Source organism: Cyprinus carpio, chromosome A16 (genome assembly GCF_018340385.1).
Source record: "Cyprinus carpio isolate SPL01 chromosome A16, ASM1834038v1, whole genome shotgun sequence".
Classification (NCBI taxonomy): domain Eukaryota; kingdom Metazoa; phylum Chordata; class Actinopteri; order Cypriniformes; family Cyprinidae; genus Cyprinus; species Cyprinus carpio.
Window position 1 is genome coordinate 20,196,219 of NC_056587.1, and position 17,244 is coordinate 20,213,462.

A 17,244-nucleotide genomic window follows, 5' to 3' on the forward strand; every position below is an offset into this window, starting at 1 on the left:
ACCTCAACATGATCTGGATTTAACATTATTATTTTTTTCCCCTTTGTGGTGCAGATTTTTTAATGAAATGTGCAGTAATAAATAATAATAAAAATAAATATTTATCTTAGTTAATTATTATATAATTATTTGACTTACAAATTCACATTAAAGGACACGTTTTTCATAATTGCATTCATATTTTTCACATATTCATTAAGTGGAATTTTTCTGCAAAATTTATATCAAAGATTATCTATTAATATGTTAAGTTATCAATCTATGTAATTTTTATCATTTATTTATATGTATTATACATTTATATTTAATTATTTTGGAAGTTCAGTTCAAACTATTAGTTAATTTATATCTAAAAATATTTTAATTCTTTTTTTTTTTTTTTTTTTTTTTTTTTTTTTTAACCAAGCAAATTTATTAAGTGGCATGTTTATATATATGCAAATTTCTGTCATGAAATGCTAGATAGCACAGGCAAATAGGTTCTAACTTAGTCTGATATAATCATATCATTATTCACATGGTGCATCTGATTGGTTTCTTTTGTATCAGCAGCCAATGAGCTTGCTGCTCAACATTCAAATACTTGGCTAGTGCTTGCAGAAACCCCTGTATAGATATGCTGAGGAGTATCTATCTATCTATCTATCTATCTATCTATCTATCTATCTATCTATCTATCTATCTATCTATCTATCTATCTATCTATCTACATTCTATAAGCAAATTCATTATGTATGAATAAGTATTTCCTAGGAAAGCATGAAATCAGTTAGCACTTCTGCAATTCTGTATTGACTGATCAGCATGCAGGACCAGTTTAAGAAAGCATTATTAAAGAGCTACTTAAATTACTGTGCTTGGTAAAGCTTGTTTCAGTGTGGGAATACATGCAGAGCTAATGACATTTCAAAAGGATAAATAAAACTGCATGCTTAAACAGAAATCTACGATGCGTTTATAACACATATTGACTCTCTCTACAGCATCATGCAGAGAATCCCGAGCCGGGCCGTCATAAATCCTGAGGTCACAGGTGAGCAGAGAGGTCCAAGAGGGTCAAGGAGGCGAGCTCATATTTACTACAGGATCTTCAGCACAAACGCTGACTGTAGCTCATAAAGAATAGCTGTTTATCGCTCATAGCAACTGAATTCAATCAGAGCTTTCAAAGTTATATAAATCACTGGTGTTCAGCATTCAGTGGAGGAAACGATCTAAATTTCTGTTAGGGTAGGGTTAGGGTGTGAGTTAGGATTTATTTATAAAACCTATAACAATCTGTATAAAAAAAACAATAGAAGTCTATGTAATATCCCCATTTAAATAGCTAAATAAATGTGTGTGCATGCATATAATACTGAAAATTCGGAGATCTTTGTGAAAATGTTGCATGATTCTGGCCATATGTAATTTATTGAAAGCATTACATTTCAAAAGCTGTGCATATCGATGTGCCACCATTTTTTTTTTTTTGCTGCATGCAGACATTTTCTGCCTCGTGATCTTGTAATTGAGCACAAATTGGTGGTAATGCACAGGCAGTGTCATGTTCACAAACCTGATCGCCACAGGGGAAGCTCATGTAAAACCAGGCATGAAAAATGCTAATTACCAATGTTAACAGTGTAGCTGGTGATTTGTGAACAACACCTGACAAGTATCACGCTCTCCCTCAATGAACGACTCTCAGTGAAACGCCTCATTAAGCTACAGTCCAATGAGAATGAACATGATGTGTGACCTTCAGCGTGTGTTGAATCCACATGCTTCAGTCTGTACTCAGAGTCCCGTGTCCCTGTGGAAAGAGACTGTGCTCTCATTAGCCTTCACGTCTGTTCACCTCCATCAGCAGTGAGCAGACAGTTTAATGAGATCTGACTCACATAATATCCCAATACCCTTCATAATGAGTTACATAATTTTTTAATTTCATTAATTTAATCTTTTAATACTATATGTATTGATTTTATAATCTGAAACATAAGTGGACACCATTACTGATCTTACACTAAAATAACACTTTTTTTACACTCAGTATAAAGGCCCAAATGACAAAAATTATATATTTTTATGTTATATTTTACAAAATATATTTTAAAAAAAATGTACCCAAAATATACTGTATATATATATATATATATATATATATATATATATATATATATATATATATATATATATATATATATATATATAACAATATATATATAATTCCATATAAATATATTATTATTAATATAAATATATATTTTTTGCAGTATGTGGGTCCTTCATCCTACTTAGGTGAGATTAAAATTATTAGTCTCTTTCGCCATCTAGTGGGTGAATCTGGGATGTAAGACTAAATCTACTACAACATTAGAAATGTTTAATCGGTGCTCGAGTTTATATATCTTATCTCACAGATAATAATAATAACAGTAAACATTATAATTCACATTTAAACCTTTATTTTCTTACTGTAGCATGTACATAACAGAAAGAGCAGAGATCCTTCAAGTGACCTTTATCTTTAAAGCAAGAGATATTCTGTGACTCTCCCGTTCATTATCGAGCAATGAATTCAAGCGCAGTAAGTGTAGCAAGAAGTAGTGCAAGTTTTCTTATACTGGTAGTCTGATCTTTATAGTTATCTGGACAGGAAAGAGTCTGACATGATAAACTCACACACTGTAACGGGCCCAGTAAAGCAGGAACCTCCCGTTTGATACTCAGCTCGTCAGAGCATCTATTAATGAACAGGTTTGAGCTCCGTTCTCTGTTCATCCATTCTACCGCCCTGGACCTTCAGCAACAAACCAAAGAAATCTTCATCGTCCATCGGTCCTGGAGCGGCACTGCGCTGCTCCTCCAGCCGCCCCTGAGCCTGGTCAAATAAATCAATTAATAACAACAACAAGAATTAATATTATTATTATTACTTTTAATAAGAATAATTGTATTATTATTATTATGATTTTAGAAATCAAAAACATAAGCCTTTACCAATTTGACATTACCGACTAGAAATTATTATATTGATTATAAATGTTTTGTAATGAAAAATTATAAAATACTTTGTAATATTATAAATTATAATTATTATGAAAAAGATATTACAATAATAATAATTTTAGAAATAAAAAACATTTAGCCTTTACCAATTTGACATTACTGACTGGAAAATATCATATTGATTATAAATGTGTTGTGATAAATAATAATAACATTTTCTTTAATATTATAATAATAAATTATTATTATTATTATTATTATTATTATTATTAATATTATTATTATTATTATTATTCAAAAGTTAATACAATAATAATAATTTTAGAAATCAAAAACATTAGCCTTTACCAATTTGACATTACTAACCAGAAATTATGATATTAATCATAAACATTTTGCAATTAATAATAATAATTTTACAAATTAAAAACATTCAATTTAAAAGACCTTTACTGATTTGACATTACCGACCAGAAATTATAAGATTAATTATGATCTTTTTGTGCCTTTTGGCAACCAGAGTTCTTAACAGCAAGAAATAAAAACAAACAAACAAACAGACAAACAGATATTTGTTTTTTAAAAACAAATAAATAAATAAACACATTTCTAAAATCTGTGTCTTTTTACACATGAAAATATACAGCTGCCTATGTAATATTTTAGTCATCATATTTGGGATCCTTGGCATCAACAAGTTTGTGAACCCCTGTGTTTAGTGAAGTTAGCAGTAAGAAAAGTAAACTTTCCTGACATAACTCAAATACGAAGACAAACATGCACATATCTGTCTGTTCCAGTAGTGATAAACAACATCTCCGCAGCGCTCACTTGTGAGTTGACGATCATGTTGTAGAAGTCCTCTTTGGGTGTCTGCATGGGAACGGTCCGGGTGACCTCTGGGATCTTCCAGCTGCTCTTCCTCTGTTTGGCTTTGGGCAGCGGAGGTGGGGGGGCAGAGGGAGCGTTCTGGAGCTCTGCTCGCTGGTCATCCAGTCGACGACCCTGAGAGGTTGCCAACAAATCGAAGAACTCCTCCTTCTGCAGGGACGTCATGGAGGAGAACATCACTGTATGGAAAGACACGGTTCATGAGAGTTACTGTCTGTGATTATGGCGAGGAAATGCATTCGGATTGTGTTTCTTCACCTCTCTGGCTGTGGCGAGGTGTGCAGGGCTCTGAGTAACACCTCCTGCGGCGCTCCAGACGGAACGAGCAGCGCTGGTCATTGAGTCGCCGGCCCTCTTGTAACGCAAACAACAGCTCACACAAAGCGTCTGGGAAATCTGGAGATATCCTGTGAACCTGAGCACATCACATCAAGTCCTTCATTAAAGGAACAGTTCCCCCAAAATGAGAATCATGTACTCACCTTCATGTTGTTCCAAACCTGTATGAGTTCCTTTCTTCTGTTGAACACCAAAGAAGATATTCTGAAGAGTGTGGGTAACCCAACAGTTGATGGTAGCCATAGAGTTTTAAGTATTGTTTTCCACATTGTGGAAGTCAATGGCTACCAGCAAAAGTTTGGAAACCAATATTCTTTGAAAATGTATTTTCTTTCAGTTCAACAGAAGAAACTCATGCAAGTTTGGAGTTAAACGAGTCCATCCATAACTGTCTAGATATGGCTTAATTTCCAAAAGTCAGATTGCTTAGAAAAGTAATAGTATCTCCTCAACACAGTCCACTCTGTTGTTGTTTTTTTTTTTTTTTTTTGACTTTTTCACTCATAAATATGTCAGATTACAGAAACAGTGTCCACTTTATAATGCTGATTTTAAATTCTTGATAATGGGATGTCAGTTTGCAAATTTCAGGACTTAACTTTTGTATTTTTGTAAATTCCCTTTAAAAGACCTTTGAAATTTTACAAAATCTTGGAATATATATTTATATATATATGCAAAAAAGGCTTTCTAATCCCATGACAACTAAAGTAACAATCAGTCATTATGTCATTATGTGAAGCTATTAGCTTTGGGGCTCATTTACAGTACTGGTCAAACGTCCGTAGTTAAAGGGATACTCCATCCCAAAATGAAACTTTTGTCATTAATCACTTACCCCCATGTCATTCCAAACCCGTAAAAGCTTCATTCGTCTTCGGAACACAATTTCAGATATTTTGGATGAAAAGTGGGAGGCTTGAGACTGTCCCATAGACTGCCAAATAAATAACAGTGTCAAGGTCCAGAAATTGTGAAAAGCATCTTCAGAATAGTCCATCTGCCATCAGTGATTATGAAGCGACGAGAATACTTGTGTACAGGAAGAAAACAAAAATAATGACTTAATTCAACAATTCCTCTCCTCTGTGTCTCTCCAAATCAGCGTAGCACCATTTTGACAAATCTGAGCAGTACACAGGCGGCGTACGCTCCTCTGTGTGAGCTGCGCCACAAGGATACGTTTATTACGTGTATTTACGCTTTGGTTTGAAAGCAAACAGCACATCGGCGCAGCGCGGCTGACACAGAGGAGAGGAATTGTTGAATAAAGTCTGTTTATAACGTTACGGTTCGCTTCATAACGTTACGGTTGAATCACTGATGGCAGATGGAGTATTCTGACGATGCTTTTCATACTTTCCTGGACCGTGACACTGTTATTTATTTGGCAGTCTATGGGACAGTCTCAAGCCTCCCAGTTTTCATCCAAAATATCTTAAATTGTGTTCCGAAGACGAACGAAGCTTTTACGGGTTTGGAACAACATGGGGGTAAGTGATTAATGACTAAATTTTCATTTTGGGATGGAGTAACCCTTTAAAAGGTTTTATTATTATTATTATTATTATATTAACAGTTTTATTCAGCAAAGATGCATTAAATTGAACACAAATGACAGTAAATATAATGTTACAAATGTTTTCTATTTTCAGTCAGTCCTGTTCTTTTGAAATTTCTATTCATCAAAGAATCATGAAAAAAAAGTATCACCGTATCCACAAAAATATGAAGCAGCACAAATGTTTTAAACATTGATGACACTAAGAAATGCTTCTTGAGCAGCAAATCAGCATATTAGAGTCATTTCCAAAGGATCATGTGACACTGATGATGCAAAAAAAAAAAAAATCAGTTTTGATCACAGGAATAAATATATTTCAATAGAAAACACTAATTTTAAAATGAAATAATATTTCACAATATTACCGCTTTTACAGTATAAACTCAGCCTTGGTGAGCATATAAGAGACTTTTTTAAAAACATTAAGAAATCTTACCGAGCCCAATCATATGAACATGCTAATATAATAAATAATAAAATGTTTAATTTTTAGAATGAAAAACTAAAAAAGGTCCCGCCCACTTAATGATTCAATAGGAAATAAATCAACACAGGAAAGAAACCTGCACTTGTCAAGTTCAGTTAGACACACTATTAAACTTCAGATAATTATGAAACTTTACCGTTTGCTTTGCATCGTCAGGGCTCAGTCTGTCTTTGGGCCGCAGTTTTACTTCTCCTTGAGCGCTTGATTTGTCTTGAGTCTCTACTTGTAGCATCTTCTCCGGTCCCGCAGCCGTCCCGTCTGACAGTCCCTTGTCGGTTTTCGTAATAATTTCACGACCCGCGTGATCTTCCACCTTCTCTTCTTGTTGACTTTCTAGAGTTGCATTCTTCTCCTCATTCATTTCTGCTTGCATTGTTTCACGCTCACCTTTTCCTACTTGGACACTGTTGTGATCATGTGAACTTCCCTCTGTGGCTTCTCTAATGTCATCCTTTGTGTTTTCATCGGCCGTCCTAACTCTCAGTACGGTCCTTCCTCTGCTGCTGTTTATCACAGCCGAAGGTTCATCCCCCTCCTCGAGGATGAGAAGAGGTTCCAACTGCTTGTCCACCGAGGTTTCAACTTTGACCTCGGAGCAGTTCATCGTAGCTTCTGCCGAGCTGTCCATGGAAGAAAATGTGAGAGCCTATTAAAAGTATGACGTTAAAGAACTCTCATTTCCATATGCTGAACAAGTCGAGACATCGAGAGACACTGAACAGTCGTGCATGTAATCAGCATATACATCTCAAGTACGTCTAACATTTATAATGCCACTTTTTTTTATTATCTCGTAGTCTGTAGTAGAACATGACACATGACGACTTATCTTAGATAAAACCCTTTCAGTGCACAGCATAGTTATAATATAGTTATAACATGTAACTGTACTTATTTCAACACAGATTTAGATAGTAGGTGATATTGTACGGCCCTGCTTACCTTCTCAACCTTAGATGAGTTAAAACGAGGTCCTCTCAGCGGAATGTCAAGTAAAGCCCACATGCATCTCACCTCCGTGTACGAACAAGCATTAGTTCCCACATATCTCAGCTAAACTATATGAGTGTTTCGCACAAACGAATCTGAAAAGAGCTAGAAGCTGACACGATGCATCGACAACTTCACTGCTTCACAGTCTCTTCCTGTTCCTCTCTTACGGCCCTGATCCACCCCTATTTATTTGGCCCATGTCAGTTTAACTAGTGGAATGGGCTCATGTATAGAAATGCACTATAGATGCGCATGATATACTAAACCAACTTTTGTTCAAATGCTAAGCTATTTTATAATCATATGTATGAGAAACGTGTGCTGACGCTCAACAGCTCTGAAAGTCTTGCGTGTTGAAACTGGCAGTCTGTTTGTTTAACAGTCTGTGGTTTTGCAGATTTCCTGTTGACTACCAGCAAAACGAGAAGTTAGACATGGCGTTAGAGAATAAGACTTGAGCGTGGTGGAGAAACCAAATGAGCGTCTAGCGTTTAAAATAAGATCCTTGACATTCACGTTTCATTTAGCACCAATAAACTTGTCCTGTTTCTCCCCCTGTTCAGACGTGAAGCCTCCGGGCCGTGACATGATGACATGTGCACTTGCAGAAAGGAATCTTGTATATGTTGAGCAACTGTTGAGTGCATGCAAGAATATCACATTTCAAATTTAAAAGTACAACTGTGCTTTGAGACAAGCTTGAATCTCATGAAAAGAGTCGAGAACAAGCGCAGTTCGCATTTCGCCCTTAAAACACACAAGTAAATAAATGAACAAGAAATAAATAAATGAATGAATGATATGTAAATATTTAAATAATAAAAAAAAAATAGTATTTAAAAAATAATTTAAAGAGGATTAGCAATTATTTTAACGATAATTAAGCATATTTCTACCCAAAATCATTTTGGAATTGTGGAAGTATTTTAATTTCACTTATTATAATCACTGTAATGTAATGTTTTGTTTAATTTAAATCAGCTAAATTAAAGCATAATTGGATTTACATTTCTTTTTAACTTATCTTTTTTTTTTTCAAGATGAAATGCTAACTTAACATGTTCTTGACAGGTTTGTGAGATTTATTCACAAAAACCTGTATCAGGATTTTTTATTTTTTATTTTTTTTTACATTTTCCTGGGAGCAGAAGTCCACTTTCATGGACTTGGTTAGATGAGGTTTCATTTAATTTCACCTATGAGTGTTTTTATACTGTTTTTGACCCATGCAACAGGACTGCGTGGTCACAGTGTGCTCATATCTTGCCTTTTGCATTTACAGAATGCCTATTTCCATGCACTGTTTTTTTTTTTATCTGTCAATCGCTAGGGGAACCCATCGTGGTGATGCATGGACACACACTCACACTCACTCACAGTCACACACACTCATCTAGATTAATGTACTGCCCAGGATGTTGCAGCCGCAGCAGCCCATCACAGGCAACGGGCCCAGCGCAAGCCGCGGTCTCGGGTTGAACGTCCACCCGGGAATGCATCCCCTTAACCCGGTGCACCCGCCTTCTCAACACCGCCCCGATGGAGACCCCGCGGGCCTCGAGGGCACCGAAAATGGACACAGCAACCGCCGAGACATTGGAGACATCCTGCAACAGATCATGACGATTACCGACCAAAGTCTAGACGAAGCTCAAGCAAAGTTAGTTATTTAAAATGATTTCTCTGAAAACTTAACGTACAAGTTTAGCATTGAGCTAACGGTCGCGTGAGACAAGGGTATGCTAAAACATAGAATAATCTATTATCTTACCTTTTTAATGACACAATTGGCTCTTTAATCCAATCAAATACAATTTTAATTAACCCAAAAAGTTATTACTGTTTAAACATTTATTAGATTGTGTGCTGAAGTTCACGGTATAAGTTAGCTGCCATTGTTTACGTTTTACATGACTTCCAACAAACTATTTTTTCTTCAGTTTTGTAGTATATACGTTGCATTATAATGATTCGCTATCAGATGTACATAGGTCTGTTTATTTTAATGTATCTTATTACAGGAGTAACTTTATTTTTACTCATTCCTTAAAAACAAATCACTGCCTGAAGCTAAGCTGAAAGGCTAATCTGTCCGGAGAATCGACATCGCTAATGAGTATTTAATAAAACATCCAAATTAATATCTAAAGCGAGGTTTTGAAGTATTTTATTTTCACTAGCAACGCGATTTCAGCCTTTAACGTGAGTCTCGGTCACTGTTAGCATGCTAATGTTAGCTAACTGACTTTTGTTTGTTATTTTGTGACAGAAAACACGCGTTAAACTGTCATCGGATGAAACCGGCTTTATTCAGCGTCCTGTGCGAAATCAAAGAGAAAACTGGTGAGTAATGAGCATGTTGTTTTAGAAGTGGTAAATGTCATAAGTGTAACTTTATAATTGGTTTAAAAGTAATATGCACAGCCGCCATGTTCTACAAGAACAAAGCCAGAGAGTGTACACCTCATAAAATACAAGAATTTCAACATTTCCCCTAAATAATCATTTCGAGTTTATTCTAGTTTATAAATATATTCGCAACCCCCATCTTTTGCATGCAATATTGCATGATTTAAATGTTAAAACAGCACTTTTTACTCAACGATAGCGTAATGATTATGGGTTTAAACGGGTATGCAGCTTTTAAAAATTAATCTTATACTAAAAAACGCTATTATTTGCCTGTTATACTAAATTATTTCCATGCATGTTTTTTTTAATAGCTCTATAAGCACACCAACAACAAATGTTTTCTGGTTTGTCTGAAGACTACATTTGCAGTTCCTAAATACCAAATGAACATTTTTCTAAGCATTTTCATTTCTGTGATATTACCTCAAACCCAATTTTTTATGCATCTAATACCACATTTTTTGCATGCATTAGATACCAGACTAAAATGGTAATAGGCTTCTATGAAAAAATAAAACCTTTTTATTTGCATGCGGCATCCTATTATTTGCAGGCAAGAATTGACCTAATAATAACTGCAGAAGGCATTTAGTTTGTATGAAGTCTAAGTTTAGAAAATCCCATAAAAGGACTGAGATGTTTACTGTGATGGTTAGTAATTAAATGGCGTTGTGCCTAATGGAGTCTTTTAATTTCCATGGCTTGGCGAGCTCGTGGTATTGCATGCTGTGTGTCATTAATCACACACTACTGCCACTGTTCACTCTTTATTGTACAGTGCTGTCTAGTAACATTTGGTAAAGTATAAATAAAATAAAATATCTCCTAATTAGAGTATGCATAATCGAATAAAGCAGAATTTAGGGTGGTTGCAATGTTAAAGCAGCGATGACACAGGAACTGCTTAATGTTTTGCCCTTGACTGAAGCACTTAACCTTGTGTTGCTCCAGGGAATACATTAAAATGAATTAAAACTCATATTTATCTTGTAGGTCATTGACTGCCATAACAGTATCAAGCATGTTGGATTGTAAATATTTCTACTCCTGAGAAAATTAAGGGTTTTGAATAAGTTAACCCCTAGATTTAGTTTGAAGAAATATGGGTGTTGTATATCGTATTTGCTCTCTGTTTTAAATTTGAGCAACTCTGATATCGTTTTTATAGCATGAACATAGACCAATTATTTGGCATGGCTTTTAAATAAACGAAGTCATGTTTGTGAAATTGTATCTTTTTGTTATATCGATTAATGTTTATTGTTATGCATACTATTCACATACAAGATTTCTTACATTTGAAGTACTAATACCAGTGTACTAATACAATTAGTTATCTGTGTTATTAAGTGTAAACACAATATGGTGAATATTAAAGGGGTAATTGCTACATGACGAGAAAACACAGGAAAAGGGCTGCGGGGGAAAAACATTGGAAACTACATCACCCATAAATTAGACTGTCTGTGAGCAGGGATACAAAAATGTGGAAGTAGGATGTGTAGTTTTCACAAAAGTGGTAAAATGTGTCATACGTTGGACTTTTCCTGACAAATAAACAGGGGTATCTTGGTGTAGGCAACACTAGAAAAATAATACACAATGTTTATTTACTTACACTAACCAGATTGTAACAATACAAAGTGGTTGAAAATTGGTGAACTTACACGTTAATGGATAAATATTTATATTATATTTACAGGTCTTTCCATGAGAAATGCTCAGGAGGAGGAGCCTCCAGACCCACAGCTCGTGCGATTGGACAACATGCTGCTGGCCGAGGGTGTGGCTGGTCCAGAAAAGGGGGGCGGAGCCGCTGCCGCGGTCTCTGCCGCGACCAGCTCTGGCGGGATGTCACCTGACAGCTCACTGGAGCACACCGACTATAAAAGCAAGTTGAGCCAAATTCGGAACATTTACCACACAGAGCTGGAAAAATACGAGCAGGTACATATCGCTGCCATTGTGCTGGGTAGCCACGCCCCCAGCGAAATCTCATTGGTCCAGAATCCTGCATCACATGGCTTTTTCAACTGCGTTGTTTCTAGAAGTATATTTTTCATTCACTGTTTCCACAGGGATTAAAGAATTAGAAGTGAACCAAACCAGTGAATCACAACTTTACACACTTTAATTTAAAGCAAAAAATATTTGAAAATCGACCAAAATACGAGGCTTAACAGCTTTAATGAGGAAAGGAACTGCAAGCCCATGAAGCAATGTGAATGACACTGAATTTAAATAATTGTATTAAAAACAATGGAGAAATATACGATTGTTTATTTTAGGCTGTTGATTAAATGTAAAGAAACTCTATTTTACTTTTATTGCAAAATTTGGATATAATGTCAGTTAAAACCTTGTTGCTCACAGTAGGTCTCACTTTAGTGGTTTATAAGCTATTGTTCAAAATCAGTTCCTCTGTGGAGAAAATGAATGGGATTTTTACTTCCAGAACCCAACTGTTGCTCTCTATTGAGTTTGTGTTTTTGTCAGTTTGCACACAATTTTTCTTTGTGTGAGAACAGAAAATGGATGTCTGACTTAAGACCTGTTCTGAGTGTCCTTTAGACACAAAGGAGCCGCTTTCTAATCCCGTTGCTGTTTCCAGGCCTGCAGTGAGTTCACTACACATGTTATGAACCTGCTGAGGGAGCAGTCTCGCACCCGGCCCGTGTCTCCGCGCGAGATCGAGCGCATGGTGGCCATCATCCACCGCAAGTTCAGCTCCATCCAGACACAGCTCAAACAGAGCACCTGTGAAGCGGTCATGATACTGCGCTCACGCTTTCTGGATGCCAGGTGGGTGCAAAATGCATTTTGTGATATTAAATCTTTACTTTCAATATCAGAAAGTAAATTGTTCAGGCTTTCTGCCTGGTCTTAAAAGTTGCCTCAGTTTAAGGCCTTGAAAATGTTTCATGCATTGCTAAAAATGAGTATCTCAGTGTTTTTGTTTTCCAGTACAAAAATCTAAACATATTCAGAATACATCTCCTTGAGAAGTCTTGAAAAACTGAACACATTTAAATACTTAAAACACGAACAAATATCTGTCGATGAACAAGTTTTTATTCCCAAATTTAATCAATTTTAATGAGCCCATTGGCATATATGTGTTCATGTTTTAGTCAGAAACTCACTTCTTGTTGACAGAGAACATACATATCATTTTCCTCTTCAGTTTATTCCTTCATTTTTCTTTACTGGGTCTTAAAAAGGTCTTTAAAAAGTCTTACATTTACCTTCATAAAACCTTCAGAAGACCCTGTTAGTTCTTTTGTATGGTTTTTGACTATGACATTTTCTTGGTTTTTCAGGCGTAAACGGCGCAATTTTAGTAAACAGGCCACAGAGGTCCTGAACGAGTATTTCTATTCCCATCTCTCGAACCCGTACCCGAGTGAGGAGGCCAAAGAAGAGCTGGCCAAGCAGTGTGGGATCACTATGTCTCAGGTACCAGCTCCTCTGTCCGGTCTAATAGGCTTGTTTTCTTTTGAGCGTTTGAGAGGAGCCTGGCTCTCAGTGCACTATGGGAGCGTCTGGTCATCAGAGACAGATCAGTTTCATTTTGGCTCTGAAATCATAACAGGTGTCCAACTGGTTTGGCAACAAGAGGATTCGCTATAAGAAGAACATTGGGAAGTTCCAGGAAGAGGCCAATCTGTACGCCATGAAGACGGCCTTAGGGGCGACCCAGAGCGAGGAATCACCCCACACTCCAAACTCCACTGGTTAGTTCAACTCTTTAGCTCTGATGAGCCGTTTTCACACTCGTTTTGGAGATCTGAAATAGGATTGAGCTATATATTTAATACATATTAAGAAACAGCAGTATCTACCTACATACTTATATTTAGCTGAAACTGAAAAATAGAGGTGTGCCGGTATTCGGTATTGCGATATATCGCCGTAATGAATAATGCACGATATTGTTATCGTGGGCACTTCCAAATACCAAGAATAATTATATATTACAAATTATTCAGAATTTGAAATGCATTTTAAGAATACTTTTCCCATCAACTGGTCAAAATGCACAACACCGCTGTATGCTGCTTTAAAGACACGTGTGAACTCTGATGTAAACAAGCACGCACGAGAAGCACATGGAGAAACACGTGAGAGACGCCCTGAATGAAAGCACATTCACTCTCTGACAGCAGATGGCGCTAAACTGCAGAAAATGCAGCCCTTACCCTGGAAACCCCATAAATAAAAGCAGCTGCTACTTTCTAAACATTTAAATAATCTAAAATAATATTTATATATTTCCATACATTTTTTTCCATTTTAATCTGGACTATAACATGCCCTAGATATTGTTTGAAAGTGTTTTGATTCTTTATTGTTCATTCACACTTTACATTAGGGCTTCATTAGTTACAAACTGCCAATGAAAAATTCTTCTGAACATTAATCTTAGGTATTCCAATTTTTAATAACACATTGTTAAAATCGAAAGTTGCAGCTGTGTTATTTAATGAGCTAACATGAGCTAAGACTTGTATTTTTTAACAAAGATTAGTAACTTCTGTAGCAAATGTAGCTATTGCTCATTGTGAATGTTAATGCATTAACTAAGGTTAACTAATGAGGTCTTATTGTAAAGTGATAAATATGGGTCTTTTAAAGTTCTTTTGCACTTTAATCGGTGTAAAATTTTTAACTGTAAATATATTTTTTGTATTGCTTTATTGTATTTAAATGTTCAGTTATTTTTGTTATAAGAAAAAAGTTATTTAACCTGTTATATTGATTATGACCACATTTTTAAAACTTAATTTCAATACCGTGATAATACCGCATACCGTGGTAAAGCATGATCAATTAATCGCAACATGAAAATTTGATACCGGCATATCCCTACTGAAAAATGACTCCTGAGTGATCATTCAGACATTGAATTGAACAGTTGGATTCACTGAGATGAATCAAAATTGTGCAAACATGTTTTCAACTGTAACGTGATTAAATAAGTATGAAAGCAATGCATATGTATTTTGTTGTTTAACAATTGAAACAATATATTAATATACTGTTCAGAAGTTTGGCACCATTTTAATGTTTTTAAAATCTAATATTCTCACCAAAGCTGGATTTATTTGAACAAAAATACGGTAAAAGCATTAATATTGTGAAATATTACTACAATTTAAAATAACTGTTTTCTTTTTTAACGTATTTTAAATTGTAATTTATTCCTGTGATGCAAAGCTAAATTTTCAGCATCATTCCTCCAGTCTTCAGTGCCACATTTTAAAATAAGTTGTGCTGCTTCATATTTGCAAACTGTGATAAAAAAACATTAATATACAAAACTTCTACTTTTTTCAACTAATCCTCTATAAATTTGTGGATTTTTTTTTCAGGATTCTTTGAATAGAAAGTCCAAAAGAACAGCGAGTATTTGAAATAGCTTTTTTTTTTTTTTAATATGTGACCCTGGAGCACAAAAAGCAGTCTTAAGTCGCTGGGGTATATTTTTAGCAGTAGCCAAAAAAACATTGTATGGGTCAAACTTCAATTCAATATCGATTTTTCTTTTATGCCAAAAATCATTAGGATATTAAGTTCCATGAAGATATTATGTAAATTTCCTACCATAAATATATTAAAACTTAATTTTTGATTAGTAATATGCATTGCTAAGATCTTCATTTGAACAACTTCAAAGGAGATTTTCTCAGTATTTAGATTTTTTTTGCACCCTCAGATTCCAGATTTTCAAATAGTTGTATCTCGGCCAAATATTGTCCGATCCTAATAAACCATACATCAATGGAAAGCTTATTTATTCAACTTTCATATAATGTATAAATCTCAGTTTTTAAAAATTGACACTTAAGACTGGTTTTGTGGTCACATATTATAGATGTCTTTTCTGTCACTTTTGATCAATTCAGTGTATCCTTGCTTCAGACGTCTGCACAGTATCACAATATGATCTATAATTTAATATATACACCTCTCATTCTTCCAGGCTCAGGGTCGTTCTCGCTGTCAGGGTCAGCTGACTGCTTCCTTGGAGTTCCTCCAATGAATGGAGAGCAGCCTCCCTATCACATGGGGGCTCAGGTATGACTCTCTCAAACTCAAACAGCCACATGTCATTGTCCCTGTGCATGTGTGAGGATCTCACTGGTTCAGTAACATTAGAGGGATTGATGTGGTTCTGCTTTGCTGTGCAGCTCTGCCTAAATGTCCTGTTCCTCTCTCTCTCTGGTAGGACACTCAATCACGCTTCTCAGAAAGACTCTATAGTACCAGAGAGAGCCGGGTGAGGAGCTCATCACATGCATGCTCATGTCTGCCGTCTGTCCATCTTGCTTTTTAAGTGACTTGCATGCACATCAAACTGTGATCTTTACTTGTTTATGCTTCTCTTGTAAAATTCACATGCTCTGTTGATTATAATCAAGGTCCATTCACATCAAGAGCGATGTGTGAAGTTGCACATGATTTATTTATGAGAAACATTCACACATATGAACAAAGATGAATTACACGTATATGGATCACATATATACTGTTTGAATGGAAGTATCCAGAAAAAAACTATTAATGTTATGATTATTATCATTATATGATAATACAAATTTCGCTTCAAATAAGTGTGAAATACGAATGTAGCTTGATATAATGATGATAATATTGTTAGTAATAATAGTAAATAAGGTGCTTTATAAATTCTTAAAGTATTATTATTATCATTATCATCGTGGTCTGATAATACTGATTTCACTTCAAATTGTGAATCTTGTTAAAATGATAATAATAGTGTATTATTAGAAATAAAATGCATAAATGTAGTTATAATTAAATTGTATTGTTGTTAAATGTAAATTATTATTTCATGGTTAAATCAGAATATTTTCAGATTTCACTTGCTTTAACCATAAAACAGGAATAAATTGATAGAACAACAATATATTAGTTGTACAAATATTAGTAATAGAAATAAAGTGTGGTATAAATGTTTAAATTGCATTATGTTTGTTATTATTATCTGACAGTATATATTTCACTTGCATTAAATAAGGGTTAAATAGTAATATATCTTGAAATAATGATAATAGTGTTCTATTATTAGTAATAAAATAATACATGTGTTCAGCTTCTCATTAATAATGTGCACCATTTTACAAAATAGCTTTTGATTTATTAAAAGAAGAACGCATTGCGTTTACAATATGGCTTATAAAAGAGGTTTGAACTTTGAAACATGAAAATATCCACAAAAAAACACCAAAATGTGAAATGTTTTCCTCATATGGATCCAAACTATTACTTTCAGCTGGATCATTGTAAATAACATCTTCAGCATATGCTTAAGCACTGTTTTTTTTTAACACTCACTATGAATAGGTCTTAAAGGGATAGTTCACCTACAAATGAAAATTACCCCATGACCAACCCTCAAGTCATCCGAAGTGTGAAGGACTCTTCTTTCAGACGAATACAACCGGAGTTATATTAAAACAATGTCTCTGGCTCTTCCAAGCTTGAGAATCGCAGTGGATGGGTGTTGAACTTCTTAATATAACTCAGCTTGTATTTGTCT

General features: G+C 35.0%; 2 protein-coding genes across 4 annotated transcripts in view; one reads left to right on the forward strand and one right to left on the reverse strand.

The window, feature by feature from the left end:
* Window positions 1-2,433: 2,433 nt before the first annotated feature.
* On the reverse strand, window positions 2,434-8,008 carry LOC109057968 (G-protein-signaling modulator 2). 2 transcript variants are annotated; one of them, XM_019075192.2, is made up of 5 exons: window positions 7,218-8,008; window positions 6,412-6,921; window positions 4,144-4,300; window positions 3,826-4,064; window positions 2,434-2,866 (listed from the first exon to the last, which is right to left on the reverse strand). In XM_019075192.2, exons 1-5 carry the CDS (start codon window positions 7,278-7,280, stop codon window positions 2,732-2,734), a joined length of 1,104 nt encoding a protein of 367 aa, XP_018930737.1. In that variant the 5' UTR covers window positions 7,281-8,008; the 3' UTR covers window positions 2,434-2,731. The 2 variants fall into 2 exon arrangements, with proteins under 2 accessions (XP_018930737.1, XP_018930738.1); XM_019075193.2 differs by having other exon boundaries at window positions 6,412-6,895; window positions 7,218-7,994.
* Window positions 8,009-8,521: 513 nt separating this feature from the next.
* pbx2 (pre-B-cell leukemia homeobox 2) overlaps window positions 8,522-17,244 on the forward strand; it is a 9,333-nt gene continuing 610 nt past the window's right edge. The window contains exons 1-8 of one of the 2 annotated variants that reach the window (XM_042773200.1): window positions 8,522-8,928; window positions 9,538-9,611; window positions 11,383-11,627; window positions 12,292-12,482; window positions 13,001-13,136; window positions 13,273-13,414; window positions 15,664-15,758; window positions 15,910-15,960. In XM_042773200.1, coding sequence (XP_042629134.1) covers window positions 8,684-8,928; window positions 9,538-9,611; window positions 11,383-11,627; window positions 12,292-12,482; window positions 13,001-13,136; window positions 13,273-13,414; window positions 15,664-15,758; window positions 15,910-15,960 — 1,179 coding nt within the window. In that variant the 5' untranslated portion in view covers window positions 8,522-8,683. The remainder of the gene's footprint in view (window positions 8,929-9,537; window positions 9,612-11,382; window positions 11,628-12,291; window positions 12,483-13,000; window positions 13,137-13,272; window positions 13,415-15,663; window positions 15,759-15,909; window positions 15,961-17,244) is intronic. The other variant, XM_042773201.1, reaches the window with a different exon arrangement.

Bases quoted from the DNA above. Each gene is read 5' to 3' on its own strand.
- LOC109057968 (XM_019075192.2), bottom strand. From the start codon at position 7,280: ATGTGGGCTTTACTTGACATTCCGCTGAGAGGACCTCGTTTTAACTCA. The intron at 6,922-7,217 runs GTAAGCAGGGCC...TACTTTTAATAG, and splicing joins ACTCATCTAAGGTTGAGAAG to GCTCTCACATTTTCTTCCAT. The intron at 4,301-6,411 runs GTAAAGTTTCAT...TGATGTGCTCAG, and splicing joins CTGACGATGCAAAGCAAACG to GTTCACAGGATATCTCCAGA.